Source organism: Argopecten irradians, chromosome 16, assembly GCF_041381155.1.
Source record: "Argopecten irradians isolate NY chromosome 16, Ai_NY, whole genome shotgun sequence".
Taxonomy (NCBI): domain Eukaryota; kingdom Metazoa; phylum Mollusca; class Bivalvia; order Pectinida; family Pectinidae; genus Argopecten; species Argopecten irradians.
In genome coordinates, this window is record NC_091149.1 from 31,545,252 (window position 1) to 31,562,127 (window position 16,876).

The 16,876-nt window shown below is 34.3% G+C and overlaps 1 protein-coding gene across 1 annotated transcript; it reads left to right on the plus strand.

Moving 5' to 3' along the window:
- The first annotated feature begins 1,252 nt into the window (after positions 1–1,252).
- LOC138310533 (uncharacterized) lies at positions 1,253–8,626 on the plus strand. Its single transcript, XM_069251786.1, has 7 exons — positions 1,253–1,392; positions 2,041–2,113; positions 2,546–2,593; positions 2,957–3,004; positions 3,373–3,468; positions 4,565–4,696; positions 5,205–8,626. The coding sequence occupies exons 1-7, from the start codon at positions 1,382–1,384 to the stop codon at positions 5,403–5,405; spliced, it is 609 nt and encodes a 202-aa protein (XP_069107887.1). The 5' UTR covers positions 1,253–1,381; the 3' UTR covers positions 5,406–8,626.
- Positions 8,627–16,876: the final 8,250 nt, after the last annotated feature.

The window sequence follows — 16,876 nt, forward strand, 5'->3', positions numbered from 1 at the left end:
AATAAAATATTCAATAAACATCTGAACACCATATCTAAGCATACAGGACAAATTATTTAAGGTTCGTGTCCCTTTAATCGTCTGCGTCTGTTTTTTTAAAAGAGAGAAAATACTATTTTTCAGCGGTGGAGCATCTTTAATATGACAAATAAAGTTAATTAATCAAACAAACAACAAAAAAACCAGTGTACAGTGAATGACGCATACGTATTTTTACACGTAATTTTGACAGCTGTGACATTGAAAGTAGTATCGGGTAGTTATGAAATAGAAATATGATAAATATCTGATCTTTGTGTAACTATTAAAAACCAAAATCACTCTTTTGTTGAGTAAACAAACCATCAAATTTCCTTATTTCACACCAGAAATTGCTTACTCAAGCGTTGTTTTTGTCTAGTTAAAAACTGTTTTTACAAAAAAACTGATCTTGTTATAATTCATTATTAAATTATATTATTTATAAATCATTAAAAAGAAAAAGAAAAAAGAAGGCATTTCTATTTGAACTCGAACCTAAACTCCGTGTTACATCGATACGGAAAGTTTCTGTAAGAGTTCCCTCCCTTACAAAAACGTATTATATACGTTTGGTGATACATTTATTGATATGTAAATGAGCTGTACCACTCTCATGCAACACATTTTTTTTTATATAAGACAAATTATACGGCAGGTAGGGAGGGTGGAATATTAGGTAGAACACAACTCCGCCAACCCCAGTTTGTCTCTGATAAGGCAACTACAAACTACTGCACTGGTAATCTAATCTCTGTGAAATCTACTCTGGTTATCATTGTACTGTTACTGGAATATCTGGAGTTTCTTATAGTCTAGTAATATCCGATATATGAGTTATATCGGGTCGGTAAAATTTGTACCACTTTATGCAACTTGTCAATTCATTCAATGTTTGTATACTATATACGCCTATCTACATGTAAACACACGTTAAAGGGATTCCCCACAAATAATGTTTATATATAGATTACTGTGAAAGACCCTTTGTCATCGCTATATCAACTCAATTCGTTCATTCATGTATAACATATCTACTGATAAAGAATTATCAAAGCCTGAATAGGGATGTCATGTGTGATCTCTTCTACTGAAAAAGTAGAAATTCCCTGTTCAAGTAATGTCTATAAATAAATACACCGCTACACTCCATTCGACATGTAAACCAGTTCATAGGTAAAACCCATTACAAGTAGTGTTTATATATAGATTGTTGTGACGCACGAATCTAAACGCTTTAAGTTCCATGTCATCGGCATTTTCAAGTTAAGTATATAAACACAGTTCATTGATTGATTATCCATAACACATCCACCGAGGAACTATCAGACAACCCTATACAACAGACGTTATACAACGATAAATGGCAAATTAGTAAGTGTTAAATCCGTACACAACTTATGTACAACGTAGTGTAGCATTATGATACACGAACACTTATTTGTATTAATAATTACTAATTAGAAATACCATTTACTCAATATCGATACTACATATGTAATTTAAAAGTGAAATGCGTGCTTATACTGAACACAGAGTTAATGTTAAACTCGATCTATTTGTAATGAGCTGAATACATAATTATGTGAATCTTTTTGAGTTATAAAAGTTATTTCTTTTCTATTTACCTTGATTGATAATACGTACATATTATATTGATATCACTCAAATGTGTATGACACTTTATATAAAATATTGAATATTCGTTTAATTTTAGAATCTTTAGCTGCATTCCATTAGAACACACACATTATTATAATCTGTATATTGTAATAAAAATTAAAAAAAAGTTTTCAACGCTAGTGGGAATGATTGAAAATTTGAACACGAGTACCGCGGGAATGTGATAACTCGTGAAACACAAATATTCATAATAAAACATTTATTATGTTATGATAACATATTAATAATTAAATGTAACTTGCAGATATTACTTAAAATATACGTTCAATAACATTCACTAGACACTGACATGCTTAGTTTGTCATTTCCTAAATTGTTTGAATCATTCGTCTGTTGTAGCGATTACTTATTCAAGTACCTGCTGATAGGGGACTCGGGTGTGGGGAAATCATCCTTACTACTCCGATTCGCGGTAATTATGTAATACTTTACTGTTTAGCTTGTATTTTCTTTCTCATTTTACAACGTTTCATAATCGGATTGAAAAAAAGGAATTAAGGAAATCGGAAAATTAACAGGCGCCATGAAAAGGTTCCATTGAATGTGGTCATATTTTATATTTATAACAGAAATTACACAGTGTGATTTATGACATGGGGAAAAATACGTAACACTTTTTATTCACGTAGTATGTTTTTTTACAAAATATTTCCAATATAATTGTATCTAAACATAAAGTCAATATTTCACGGAAAAATAAATTTATCCTATAATCTAAGAAAACGTTCAAAATATAATGGGTTTGTTAATATGAAAATGAGAAGCAATATTAAAAATACATATTTCTTTTATAATGACTTATCAGTATAATTAATGTATGACCATATCCATGTTTGTTTTACAGGATAACGTATTTTCAGACACCTTTATCGCCACTATTGGCGTAGATTTTGTAAGTATATACAAGTTATTAGCATAGTTTATCCTTCAGAATCCCTGAAGTAATAAAGATATTTAAATTTTGTTTTATAGTGTTGCTTTTACTTATTAATTACAGTTTTCCCTTAATTCGATAATTTCAACTTTTTGTGTGGTTACATTACGACATGCATTGTTGTGTAAACAAAAAAATGATAGTACATTTACTTCAATATACTATCAACATTACATTGTTTATTCAGTAATATTAAATAACTATTTTTAGATCTGACTTAATAAAAAAATACATCGACTATATCTATTAGTTGCTTTACATTAAGACACTATTACGAATTGTAATTTGCATGTCTATTAGTGTTGAAACTTCCTTCTGTAGAAAATCCGAACAGTCAACATCGATGACAAAACTGCGAGACTACAAATAGTAAGTGTAACAAATGTTATCATTATAATAACCTTCTTGAGCACTTTGATCGTACAAACACGATGTAGCATTGAATTAACCAATATTACACTCATATGAGAGAAAAGGTATCTTCTTGATATTTGGATGTATATGGCAACAAAAATATTTTTATAACTAAAACTATGTTTTTAACAATAGAAAAAATACTTTTAACGCAGACATTCAAAATAAATATACTTATAAATTGATAATTCTTTTAGCAAACTATTTGGCATCAAAATTATAATATTGTTTACATGTAGTTAAAGATAATTTTTCATGTTTAAACAGTCATACAGAAAAATATCCGTTAATCAATGTAAATATATATGTTGTTTAAATAACAGTGGGATACGGCGGGTCAAGATCGATTCAAAACCATTACGTCATCGTTCTACCGAGGAGCTCATGGCATAATGCTGGTCTATGACGTCACTGATCTTGTAAGTAATACTGCAGTCTTTATTCAAACTTGAGAACACTTCGGTGGCTTAAAACCTTGTCAAAATCTGGTAAAGATTACAATACATAAAATATCCAGTATTTATAAATGAAACATATAATATCATAGATAATCACACTAAGTCAATCAATCAATCAATCAATCATTTCTTTTATTCCTCAAAGATGAGATTTACAAAATAAAGTAATTTCAAAATATTTTACAATGGTTGTATCTTACATTACATGTTATTTATATTTTTCTGATAGTTTGGTACTGGAACTCTCATTAATGTTTGTTCTAGAGAATTACTTTTTGTGGTTGTAAAACATTCTAGATGTGATTTCCAAAAATTCTGCGCTGCAATTTAAGAAAGTTCGTATTTTTCCTGTGATTGTAGCTTATTCTCGAATGCTTCACAATGCATTCCAAGTAGTATTCTCAAAAAATGTTCATGTGAACGATTATCTATATACATACATAATAACGTAAAAAACTTAAATGAAACATTAATCACTGGTACAATTTAATAAGTTTGTTAAAAATAAGAAAGTTACATTTCTAATATGTTATGGCAAAATGATACATTTACACACATTAAATTCACTACCAAAGTAAGTTTTCTTCACGATGAACAACAATGCGTATGCATCAACATAAAAAAACCTCCTGCCCTCCGTCCTCAGCTTCCGTAACAGACATAAAGTTTACTGAAAGTAACATCTGACTGCATTGCTTCGTTGAACGTTACATGAATACAATATTTTAAGTGACTATATTATTGAGTTGGTGATGATAATGATTAAGTATATCCTACAAGGACATTTTGTTAATGATTAAACTTCCAACACTGAGATGACTAGATTTGTATGTGATGGTGACGTCACTTCCGATACAGATGTATAGATTTGTCATGTGATGGTGACGTCACTTCCGACACAGATAGCTAGATATTTATGTAATGGTGGCGTCACTTCCGACAGACATCTAGATTTATATGTGATGGTGACGTCGAAACGCCACGAGAATACATATGAAGCATATCCCATATGACTATGAACAATGTTATAATATAAACTTGTAACGTGTCTATATAGGGGTCGTTCCGACACATTGAGACAGTGATTGAAGAGATAAAGAAATACCGCGGCGGTGACGGACCCATGATATTGGTGGGGAACAAATCGGACATGACCAACAAACGGGTGGTTACATATAGCATGGGGAAGGTAAGGATGTAGACGACTGAATTATTCAGACTATCTCGTTATACATCCCTTCAGTGTGTTCAACTATGGAAAAAAATAAAGATGAATACAAAATTTTAGTATGCTTTTTGATACGTTACTGTTCTATTGTGTCTGATAATTTAGTTTTAAGGTACTGTGCCGCTTATTAATGGTATTTTTCACTTACAAAAGATTCTTACTTTACTCTATTACCATCATTGACAAGTTGAAGCATTTTTTTTTCAGAAAGTATTTAAAATAATGAATTACATCGAAAAAAACTCTATATTGCCCTTTAGGGAAAGAGGTACTGTTTACGCACACATCAAAAATCATCTTATATGTGTTTTTGTTCTGATTAGATAGCATGTATTGTCAAAGTGATACAGATTGCTACGCTTTGACATGCGGCGGAGCATCTTTAAAATGTAGCAAACTTAAGGTATGTGCAAATTCTTGAAAAATGAAATTCTTGAAAATAATTACTTATTTTGTTTTCTTCTTTCAGGAATATGCTGAAAAATTAGGCATTTCGTTCATGGAGACTAGTGCCAAAAGTTCCGTCAACGTAGAAACGTTATTTATGTCCTTGACATCTGAAGTGAAAAGCGAAGTCGTCGAGGGTAAATTGGATATTACCAGTGGCGGTTCTGTGATTGTTCGAAACACTTCTCCAGTTAACAAGAAGAGGTCATGGATATGTTGCTGAAGATACACAGAACATAAATAATTGTGGCGATGCATGTCGAATGAGGTTGCAACGGTGTGCAACAGTCATTCGTTCCATTTCATTTTTAAAAAGTACAGTACAAGGTTCGTCAATATATTAAATGGTATGAGTAAAATCCATAGCTCTATCCGGGACTCGACTAAGATTCAAGAAACTGATAATGACATTCCAAGATACTGCTGCTATAGACATGGACCAACTTACGTGTCCCGCGAGATTTAAGATGTATGCTACCATGACGCATTTCTGATATACGCAACCTCGTCTACTATAAATCGACATCAGTGTCAATCCAAGATTCTGATAATGACGTTTAGAGAAAGAAAATATTCATAAGCAACGAAATGGGAATATATGCAACTGTGAGTACGCATGGGCATTGCAACTGGTATAATCGAACTTATATTCAATCCAAGCTTCTTATGATAACATTGGATTAGAATTATTTCCATTTTACACTAAATTAATGAACATGGTTATTCAACATATTGATATTGAATATGTGCGTGTACCTATAGTACCAATATTCAGTCATTTTTAATTGTTTTAACTTAAACTGTCAGATTTGAAGTCTTATATGTATTTATTGAACACAAAAACATTTCAGAAAATCGTTTTTTATTTTTATTTTGAAACATTCATAAAAGACCATTGATTTTTTTGTGATAATCACTCATCCTTGACAGTCATCACCATGATAAATTTCATTTAGAATCATTAATAATCATTTTAATCATTGTCGAAACCATCATCACTACAATCATTTTCACCATCTAGACCAAGACTCATTGAGCGATTATTTTAGAATATTTCTATCAAGACTATATTTATGTGAAATAAAATGTTTTATTTAAAGATGATCCACCGCCGACAGAGCATTCATCATTTGAAAAATAATTGGTGTTTAATCGTGTATATATATATGTCTAATTAACACACAAAAAAAATAACATAAAATAATTTATTTCGCCTTTGGTGCATCCGCAATCAGTACTTTATTCCATATAGGATATAGTGCCACGTAATTTTTTTCGGGATGCAATTAATTATTATTCATATTTTTAACTTGAAGTAAAATTAGAAGCTCAACCTTTCAAAGGTGGTAATGGTGTAAAGTAAGTAACTTTTGTAACTGAAGAAAGGTACTAAATCGTCTGCCCCTGTTTTTGAAAGTGAAAAAATACCATTTGTCAGCGGTGGAGCATCTTTAATGTCATTTTATGTGGACATCATATCTTAATTATTTATTTATGTTTGTGTTAATCGTATGTGATGCTATATATATGTCTTTATAAAACAGGCACATTGATTTTTAACTGATGCAATCCAAGATGACTGCCTTTCAGCAATCCTTTTGAAGGATTATTAAGTTGGCAATTATGGGAGGATGAATGACATAACTGTGATATTACAAGAGATCTGAGAATGATCTTTGTCTGGCAATGGGAATCTTTTCTCTGCTTTTTAAAACGATTAAAATTCTGGCTAGTCTTCCTCATTTTGTTCACCGATTGGTCCCGAATTGCAATATGCAGATACCTTAAGTATGTTCTGACAAATAATGGTAACAAACATTAACTATCAAAATCCAAGATGCTGCCTGTCGACCATCTTGTTGACCAATTGGTTCCAAAATGCAATATGAAAAACCAAGTCTGCGTTTCACAAAACGGACAGTTTGCATAAATTAGGCGATTTGTTAAATTCAGCTAATTCCGTAAATAATTTGTTTATGCTCACATTTCATTTAGCTATTTGTATAAACTAATGCATTGCAGTGAATCAAGAAGACGCCCTCGTGCACTTGTTTTTTTATTAACATGTATGTTGATTTGGATTCAAAACATTTTTTTCAGAAGAAATAAGACAAGTTCATGATAATGAATATGCATGCAATTATGTATCATTTTAAAACGTAAGCCGCTTAGAGAAACGGGGCCCAGGGCATTAGGGAAACCTACATATAAGATTTGAGACAAATCCATTCGGGACTGTTAGAGAAATAAAAGTAACAAACTTCAACTATTAAAATTGATGACCGATCCGTCCCAAAAAAGTAATATGCATATCAAGAGGCCTTGATGATTACCGGAGTATTGATTTACCTTGGTAATATATAATGTCAGTCAGGACCATCATGAACATGTAATATCTAATTGCTATCCAATAAAATGGCTTGTGGACTTAATAAAGTTCGTCACCCCCCAAGGGAGAGACATCTAGGGACACAAGATACATTAAAAATAATTTCATTTTAAAGAACTTAGTGAGTTCTCTTTATGTGAAAAGGGAATTAGATTATGTTTTTTGTTGAATTTGAGAATAAGGTTTTGAAGTTTAAACTGTTACATAATGTAACACCTTTGTGGCTTATTTTGGTCCAGCCTTTCAGCAGTGCCCTGCAGGTAGGGCGTTAGAATTGTACCTGCTGCCCCTATTCCATGATCGTAAAAGGCGACTAAATTAAGGATCTTATCTTTTCTTTTCTTCCTAACTGACTTTATCCTTCCTAATGCCTCCCTTGGCACCGCCTCACTTTTGGCCTTGAGTTGAGCGTTCGCCCCTGTGAGGAAGGCTCTGGGTTCTGTCCCCTGGCCGGGACACACCAAAGTCTGTAAAAGTTGTAGTTTCTGCTCCTGCTTAGCGCTCAGCAAAAAGGGAGTGGGACGACTGGTTCACCCGTTGTCAGTATAATGTGACCGGGTGGGGTGTGTTGCTTGGTGTCTTCAGCGGCATGCTTCAGTGATATAGCACTATAAAAAGGGCAACAGTTCCACTATACAAGAAGACACAACATGAATATACCGCAGTCTCCCGAAACACGCATCTCGCACAACATACACGCAACACACCGCATACATGGGAGGCCGTCCTTACATGACCATAGCTGTTAATAGGACGTTAATTAATCAAACAAACAAACAAACAAACCTTTCAGCACCTGAGTGTCAGTCAAGGACTTTTGTCAACAAAGTTTAGCCATATCTCATATTGATAATTCTGACTCGTTTTCTATAACAAATGACTAAATAATGCTCAAAAATATGTTTTCTCTATATAAACTATTCACCCTCCCTAGAGGACAATGTTAGACACCAGAGTCATATAATTCACAATTTTCGTAAAGGAGTTTTCTCATGTGTTTTAGCCACAACTATTTGATGCCATGCAACTCTTTTTGATAAAATCAATATTCACAATTTGTGTTTTAGTTCTTGCTTGCCCTTTAGGTCACCTGACCATCGGTCATGGTGACCTATTGTGATTGTCTTCTGTCTGTCGTCTTGTGTTAATATTTCCTTGTGAACGCGATAACTTGAGTAAATATGAACCGAGCTTAATGAAACTTTGCATGAAGACTAACATTAGAAAGATCTCGGACGAGTTTTAAATCAGTGTGATGTGACGATATTTTACAAAGTTATTACCCTTTGCACTAATAATTATTTTTTGGACCTTGTGAACGCGATAACTCGAGAAAATATAAACCGATCTTAGTGAAACATTGAATATAGACTAACATTGGAAATATCGTGGATGAGATCGAAAGTCAGCTTGATTCTACAGTCTATAGAAAATATGAACGTTCTCTCATCTTATCATCATATCAACTGAACATTTCATCGTTTCCTCAACATTGTACATAAGATTTCTATTCCTTGCAACTCTTATATAAAGTCATCATTTACAATCTGTTTTTAGTTGCATTTCACTGATCTCTTAGGTGCAATCATTGCTTATATCCTGATATTAATGCCTACCTTGCAGTTTGGCCCTATAAAATGACCTTAGTTGTCGATGGGCCGCAAAACTCAAACAAATCATGAACGAAAATGTGCCAGAACTTGTAAAGGGTTCGAGATTAGAAATTTTAGTCGATTAAAAAACACCTTCAAATAGGAGGAAATATCTTCTTGATAACTCAACGGGCGAAAGGAAAAGCAAGAAGAATGACCATGTGATTCAGGTTTGTTTGGTTGTTTGATTAATTAACGTCCTATTAACAGCTATGGTCATGTAAGGACGGCCTCCCATGCATGCAGTGTGTTTCATGTATGTTGTGCGAGGTGGGTATTTTGGGAGACTGCGCTATGTTCGTGTTGTGTCTTATTGCAAACAACTTTGCATCATATACGTCACAAGTACCCTTATTCTCTACCTATATTGTTCAGATCAGGTGTTACGTCTTGAGGATTTGTCCTGTTACTGTCTCATATATATTTAACCGAGAACTGTGTACAGTTTAAAGCGTTAATTATGTTGGTCAGTAGCTGAAAGATTATAAGTGTAAATCCCATTACCAATTTTACTTTCTGTGGGGAGATAAACCACGTCCCAATCGTCGTCTAAGTCCTCGACATCCTCTTCAATTTCACCAATCTGAATAAAATACAGATCCTTATAACCACTACGTTCAATAGAGGATCTAACAACAACCCATAAGGGGTCATGTTCGGGTGACCTTTATACCACGTGTACTTCAGATCAAATACATTTTCTACACATTGCTACGTCATTTCGACCCAGTATACATATACCTTTAGCTTTATTGTGCATTTTGGGCGAGATGACTACGTACACGAAAATAATTCGGACAGCTTTTTCGAACTATTTCGTCCCCAGTCAAGATTCTGGCAGTACAAATTTGATTGGCCATTTCCAAAGGTCATCTTGACGTGACCCCTAATGGTATGTTGTCAGATCCTCTTATCAAGCGTAGTGATAATAATCCGATTGCAATTTCACTTTCTGACGGGATATAATCGACATCCCTGTCGTCATCAAAGTCTTCTTCAAAATCTGAGTCTGTAAAATCATATTTATATTCATTTAACACGGTTCTCTATTTAAGCATTTTGCAAATTTTGTTCATTTGGTATATGTTGTATTGCCGTAGATAGTCATTCTGATTATAAATTTGTGAATACTGTATTGCATACATGACCAAAGCTGTTAATAGGACGTTACTTAATCAAACAAAGCATACAGGGTACAAGTGCAGAAGATATTTGTTTTCTCCACATGTTCATGTTAAAACTGATGCAATACGAAGTTGTTCCACACTAGTACAACGCTAGATACTGATGCAAGGAAGTCCTGATTAAGACGGAATATTAATGTCCATACAAATAAAACAATGCTACCTTCCATCTTGTTTTGTATCATGTTGCGTTGGTACGACCAACAACCCCACCCATCAAATTTAATTTTTGGTCTTGGCAAGCCAGATTTGAAGAATTTGTCTGCAAAATAAGAATATGTAAGTAAGTATGTAAGTAAGTCTTAGAAAGTAAATTCCTAAATATGTGATGGATGAATGGATCAATTTTTAGCTCACCTGGCCCGAAGGGCCGGTGAACTCATGTCATGGCGCGGCGTCCGTCCATCCGTCAACATTTCCTTTAAATCGCTACTTGTCAGCGTTCTGCATGGATTGTAACCAAATTTGGCTAGACACATCATTGGGGAAGGGAAACAAAGTTTGTATTCATTTTGGCTCTGACCCCCTGGGGTAGGAGGGACGGGGCCCAATAGGGTATATATTGAGGCAAATCCTTTAAATCGCTACTTATCAGAGTTCTGTATGAATTATTTTACCAAATTCGGCCAGAAACATCCTTTGGGAAAGGGGGAACAGATATTGTATACATTTTGGCTCTGACCCCCGGGGACAGGAGGGGCGGGGCCTAATAGGGCAAATTGGGGCAAATCCTGTAAAACGCTACTAGTCATAGAGTTCTGCATGAATTGTAACAATGAACCTGTATTCAGAACATAACTTGGCATTACAAACCAGGTGATTAAAACAGGCGTTCTGGGCCTCTTGTTTTTAAGTAGTTGACCTCTCTGTTGCTTGTCTAGACTGATATTTTCGAAGGTGAACGGACACCTGCTTTATCCTCACTAGGCATCCGGCCACCGGACACGGCTTTTTGGGATTCATCCGTTTTGCTGACAAAACCTTTTAAAATTTCATTCAAACAAGGATTTAGTAAAGCTATACAAGATTTATTTTTACTTGTTGATGATACATGTAACTGACAGAAATAACTGTGATAATTATTCAAATATTGAATGTTTCTAATTTCAAATATCTTTTCAAAACAATACATTATTTTAACACATCAAACGAATCTTTCGATCGCACATTTGCACAGCTTACATGCAATTATTTCTAAAGATATCCATGAAAACGTAAGTTAAACGAATACTTGAGATTCATTACAGAGATATGAAATATATTATATCTTTGCTTTCTTTGTCAAAATATCAACGATAAATGAGTATATTTGCGCCCAATGACTTCAGAAACAATCATAAATTTGTCTATTGTACTTTTACTTACTCCAATTGCCTCCATTTTGAGTAACTGTCTTTCGACCAAGCATGTTTCCTTCTGAGATGTTCTGCCACGGAGGAAAATTCAAGGCGGCACTCAGGACAAGTGGCTGAAATAACAGCAAATTTTGATACTGTCAGTCAAAAAACAAGAAATTAAAAAGCCAATGCACAAAACGGAATGATCGTTAAATGATTTGTCTTAACCATTTTGCATCACGTCTAATATTAAAACTGAAGATATAGATTGAATGATTAGTCATTTGTCTTCACTTACTCTTTTTGGTTCCTTTCTTTTTTTTTTTAATTTTTTTTCGCAAAACACTTCATTATAGACTGTTTTCTGTAAATGAATAATTTTCCAATGCTAAACCTGTATATTATGCTAACCTAGTGTGCGAGTAAACACTTAAATATGAATCGATTTCCAAATTAGTTAGAGCAGAAGTGTTTTGATATATTTTTAAAAGTACATATATTTCGCTTATCATTATCACCTTTATAGTATTCTTCTTTAAATGAATAATTATCCATAGTTAAGATGTGTATTATGCTAATCCGGAATCTGAGTAAACACTTGTTTTTCATCAGTCTAATATTGAAACTGAAGATGTAGATTGAATGATTAGTCATTTGTCTTGCAGGTAGGGTGTTAGAATTGTACCTGCTGCCCCTATTGCATGATCGTAAAAGGCGACTAAATTTAGGATCTTATCTTTTCTCTTCTTCCTAACTGACTTTATCTTTACTAATGCCCTTCCTTGGTACCGCCTCACTTTTGGCCTAAAGTTGAGCGTTCGCCCTTGTGAGAAGTCAATTGTTACATAAACACTTCGTTATACCAGGCGTCCATGTCTGAGTGTCAGTGATTGTAAAGGCGTTCTTTCAAAGTATAAATGTTATATTGAAAGCAGAATGCAATGTAACAAATAAATAACATAACAATTCAGAAGTTCACAATATCACTTTCCCATCATACGCACCACAAATCATAAACTATCACACATGGAATTCGAACCCAATAATGGAACATCTAATAACAACTTGAAGTACAGAGTACTTAACAACAAGGAATATCTACATGTATATGTACAACAACCTATAGCGATTCAAGATACAACTCAGATCCTTTACTAATAACTATTAATTAGGAAATGACCGTGATAATCTACATGTTTATGAACCGGATATTATAATAGAATTTATACTAAATTCCAATACCACTACTGTCAACTCTAATAAATCATAAACTGGTACACTGTAGTAATAATACTACATTACAACAAGATAATAACCTTATATTGTCGGTGATAACACCTGACAATATCTTAACTAACTTATCAATTATCCTTAATGTATATAGAAACCTACTTAAAATTACCTAAACTTCCAATAATATTGGCTAGAGTCAAAAGACAAGATATCTGGACCAAAGATCTGGTGGACCCGATGCCAGTCAGGAGGCTACTGACGCATAGTGCGCAGTGCTCCTATTTATACTTTCTTGGAGTGCCAAACGATGCAAAAAGTGCCAATTTGGCAGCCGGAAGTTTGGCAGCCGGAAGCTGCCAATTTCGACGTTTCACTAACGTGACGCCGCGAATTGGCAACGTACTGCCAACCAAGAAATAGTTCCTATGTTATAGTAAATACTATAAATAACAACTTGAATCTTATTACTAACGTTACATGTATACACAAAAAGATATCCGGAACCCGTACAATCCGGGTTTGGCTAAATAATAGACTATCCGTACTGTACGCAGTCAACCGACAAACGGCCTTCAGCGTTAGTTGACAGTGGGACTCGTTTGACTACTGTGATAAACATCAACTTATACAGCTAAATAAAACTGTAAGTACAAAAACTACGATTATAGTTGACTTATTTACATTCTAATACATTTAAACATTCGTTACTTCTTTATCTAACACCAGAAGTAAACATATAAACTTACGTTTTATCTTTACTCGGCATCACTCGCTCTAAACGTGTAAAAGCCTACTGAAATGACGTCACCCTAAACAACCAGCGTACCGCTAAGTTGAGGACTATTTATACAACATTAGATGTACAATAACAAGCATCCGATATTTACAGAGATAAATAACAATAATTTAACTAACGTGGATGCTGTATAACCTGAAAATATAACTAGAACACGAGGCCTATAGTGTTACAACACACTCAATGTAACTAGACCTATCAGCTGTAATAGTAATAACAGCTTTACAACAAATGATAAGCCTCTGTAATGTAACAGTCTTCACTTAGAGTAGTGAAAATTAACCCCACTTTGTTACAGTATCTACTCTTGCTTAGCGCTCAGCATTAAGGGAGTGGGACTACTGATTCGCCCGTTAAAACATGTAACAAGATGTTGACGTTCAACTGTAGCAGCTGTTATTATTTGTAGAACGGCATTTCTGAATTCCATTTTCGTAGTTAAAACTTCCGAGTCTTCTGAATCCCACCTTGCGCAACTGTGTTGACGTCACCTTTATAATTGCTGTTTTCTCTAAACAACAACTCTATTTCTTCACAACAAAGATAGACTAGATGTTTCAATTCGTCATCAGAGGATGGAACATTTACAAGGTTTTTCTGTGAAGCAGTTGGCAAATCGTTGTTAAGATCAAGCCAGCCTTTCGGACGCAATTTTGCACAAACATCAATGCGATCTAACAGTATATCCTTCTCTTTCTCATTTTTTTTTCAAATATTGGAACAGCATACAAAGTTCCCCTGTAATATATTCATGTCTGAAATTGCTTGATTGAGATGTATGGAGAAGTGTGGTTTTCTGTAACAAACTCCTCTTTTATGCCGCGCTTTATTGTAAATCCCGAGTCCAACCATCCGGAGAACATCGTTTCCTAACTGACTTTATCCTTCCTAATGCCTCCCTTGGCACCGTCTCACTTTTGGCCTTGAGTTGAGCGTTCGCCCCTGTGAGGAAGGCTCTGGGTTCTGTCCCCTGGCCGAGACACACCAAAGTCTATAAAAGTGGTAGTTTCTGCTCCTGTTTAGCGCTCAGCATACAGGGAGTGGGACGACTGGTTCGCCCGTTGTCAGTATAATGTGACCGGGTGGGGTGTGTTGCTTGGTGTCTTCGGCGGCATGCTTCAGTGATATAGCACTTTAAAAAGGGCAACAGTTCCACTAAACAAGAAGACACAACATGAATATACCGCAGTCTCCCGAAACACGCACCTCGCACAACATACACGCAACGCACCTCATACATGGGAGGCCGTCCTTACACGACCATACCTGTTAACAGGACGTTAATTAATCAAACAAACAAACAATTACTAGTAACTCGTAAATCATTAGTAACTTTTTCGTCTTCAGTTGAGCGCCCGCCCCTGTGAGGAAGGCATTGGGTTCTACCCCCTGGCAGAGACATACCTTAGTCTATAAAAGTGGTATTTTCTACTCCTGCTTGGCGCTCTGCCTAAAGGGAGTGGAACGACTGGTTCGCCCGATGCCAATATAATGTGACTCGGTGCTTTGTGTCTTCTGTAGCATGTTTCAGTGATATAACGGTATAAGAGGGCAACAGTTCCACTATACAAGAAGACGAAACACGGACATACAACAGTCTCTTCCAATACGCACTTTGCACCTCATACACACTACACACCGCATACATGGGAGGCCGTCCTTACATGATCCTAGCTGTTGATAGGACGTTAATTAATCAAACAAACAAACAAACTACACACCGCATACATGGGAGGCCGTCCTTACATGGCCCTAGCTGTTGATAGGACGTTAATCAATCAAACAAAAGTTACCAAAGAATGACTCTTTTTCTGTAATAAGTTAATAAGATATTAAATAATTTGCATTGAATATACATACTAATGATCCCATGGTGAGCGAACATTCATGCAACGTTGTGACTAAAAATTTAAATCATTTATTATTTTTCTTATCGGACAACAGACATGCAACATAAACAGAGTCATTCAACTTGAAGATTCCCATATAATTAAATGTTTAATACATTATGTCCAAACAAACCATATATGTACATTCTTTTATGTCGTATCCATTTTTTTACAAGGCATATGAGTCAATATTAATGACAGGTATTGGATATTGGATTGTTTTTTTCTATCATGCCTAAAACTTATAACAGACAACACAATTAAATGAGCTGAAAAATTGGAATGCTTTGGAGATCTCTAATTACAAATGAAATAGTTTCTTAAACCATTTTTTTGCAACTTTGCATTTTTTCATATTTTGCTGATGACCATTTAAATTTGTTTAACTCTTCGTGCAATTGATTCTAGTACGATTTGATATAATTGTTCTTTATTAGTCTATTAGCATTTTGTCTTTTTGTCATCTGGACAGCATAAGGTTCTGTCAGAGTGAGTGCTTTAAAATTGTATCGCGTCATATTACAAATGAGCAGCTCTTGAAATTAAAGCTTAAGCTTAAGCTTGTGAGTATATCGGCTGCCTCTGCATCTGAGTGCGAGAATGTTCTAAGCTCTCTGATTAATCCATTTGTGTAAGTTACTGACTTTTCATTTAGTAGTTTTTTGTTTTCTATTTCATAAAGAGAAGTATCAGCAGATTTAGTGTATTCTCCCAGATAGTCAGATTCCAAGGAAACACATCTGTAAATAACCAACAGATCAAGTGATAGGGCCAGAAAATAGAATTTAATCGATTAAGGAATAATGGTAAGAAAAAAATTAAGGAAACAAAACAAAAGAAACTAAATAAAATTAAGAATTTATTCATTCTTCTGTCAAAGTTTGATAAAATTTGAAAACCAAATAAAAATAAGGCATTCTAAAAACACTATCAAGAAGATGTCCATTATAATATCTTACATCACAGTTCAAATCTTATTTAATCCAAAAGTAAGAATGTAGGTCTCAAGCTCAACTGCGAATTGAATCTTGATTTCATGAAATGAAATCCACACAGGCATCATGATCACAGCAAAATGTAAAAACAAATAAAATGAAAAAGAATCGAATAAAAATAATATAAACAAAATAAAAGAACTAAGTACTGAAAATAAATATGCACAAAAATAACTGAAGCTTTCAATTTTATGGGAAAAATAACCAAAAAGAATGTTT

What these genes read in the sequence shown, in the direction of transcription:
- LOC138310533 (XM_069251786.1), top strand. An exon ending in CCTTACTACTCCGATTCGCG is followed by an intron (nt 2,114 to 2,545) that starts GTAATTATGTAA and finishes TTTGTTTTACAG; the next exon opens with GATAACGTATTTTCAGACAC. An exon ending in AAACTGCGAGACTACAAATA is followed by an intron (nt 3,005 to 3,372) that starts GTAAGTGTAACA and finishes TTTAAATAACAG; the next exon opens with TGGGATACGGCGGGTCAAGA.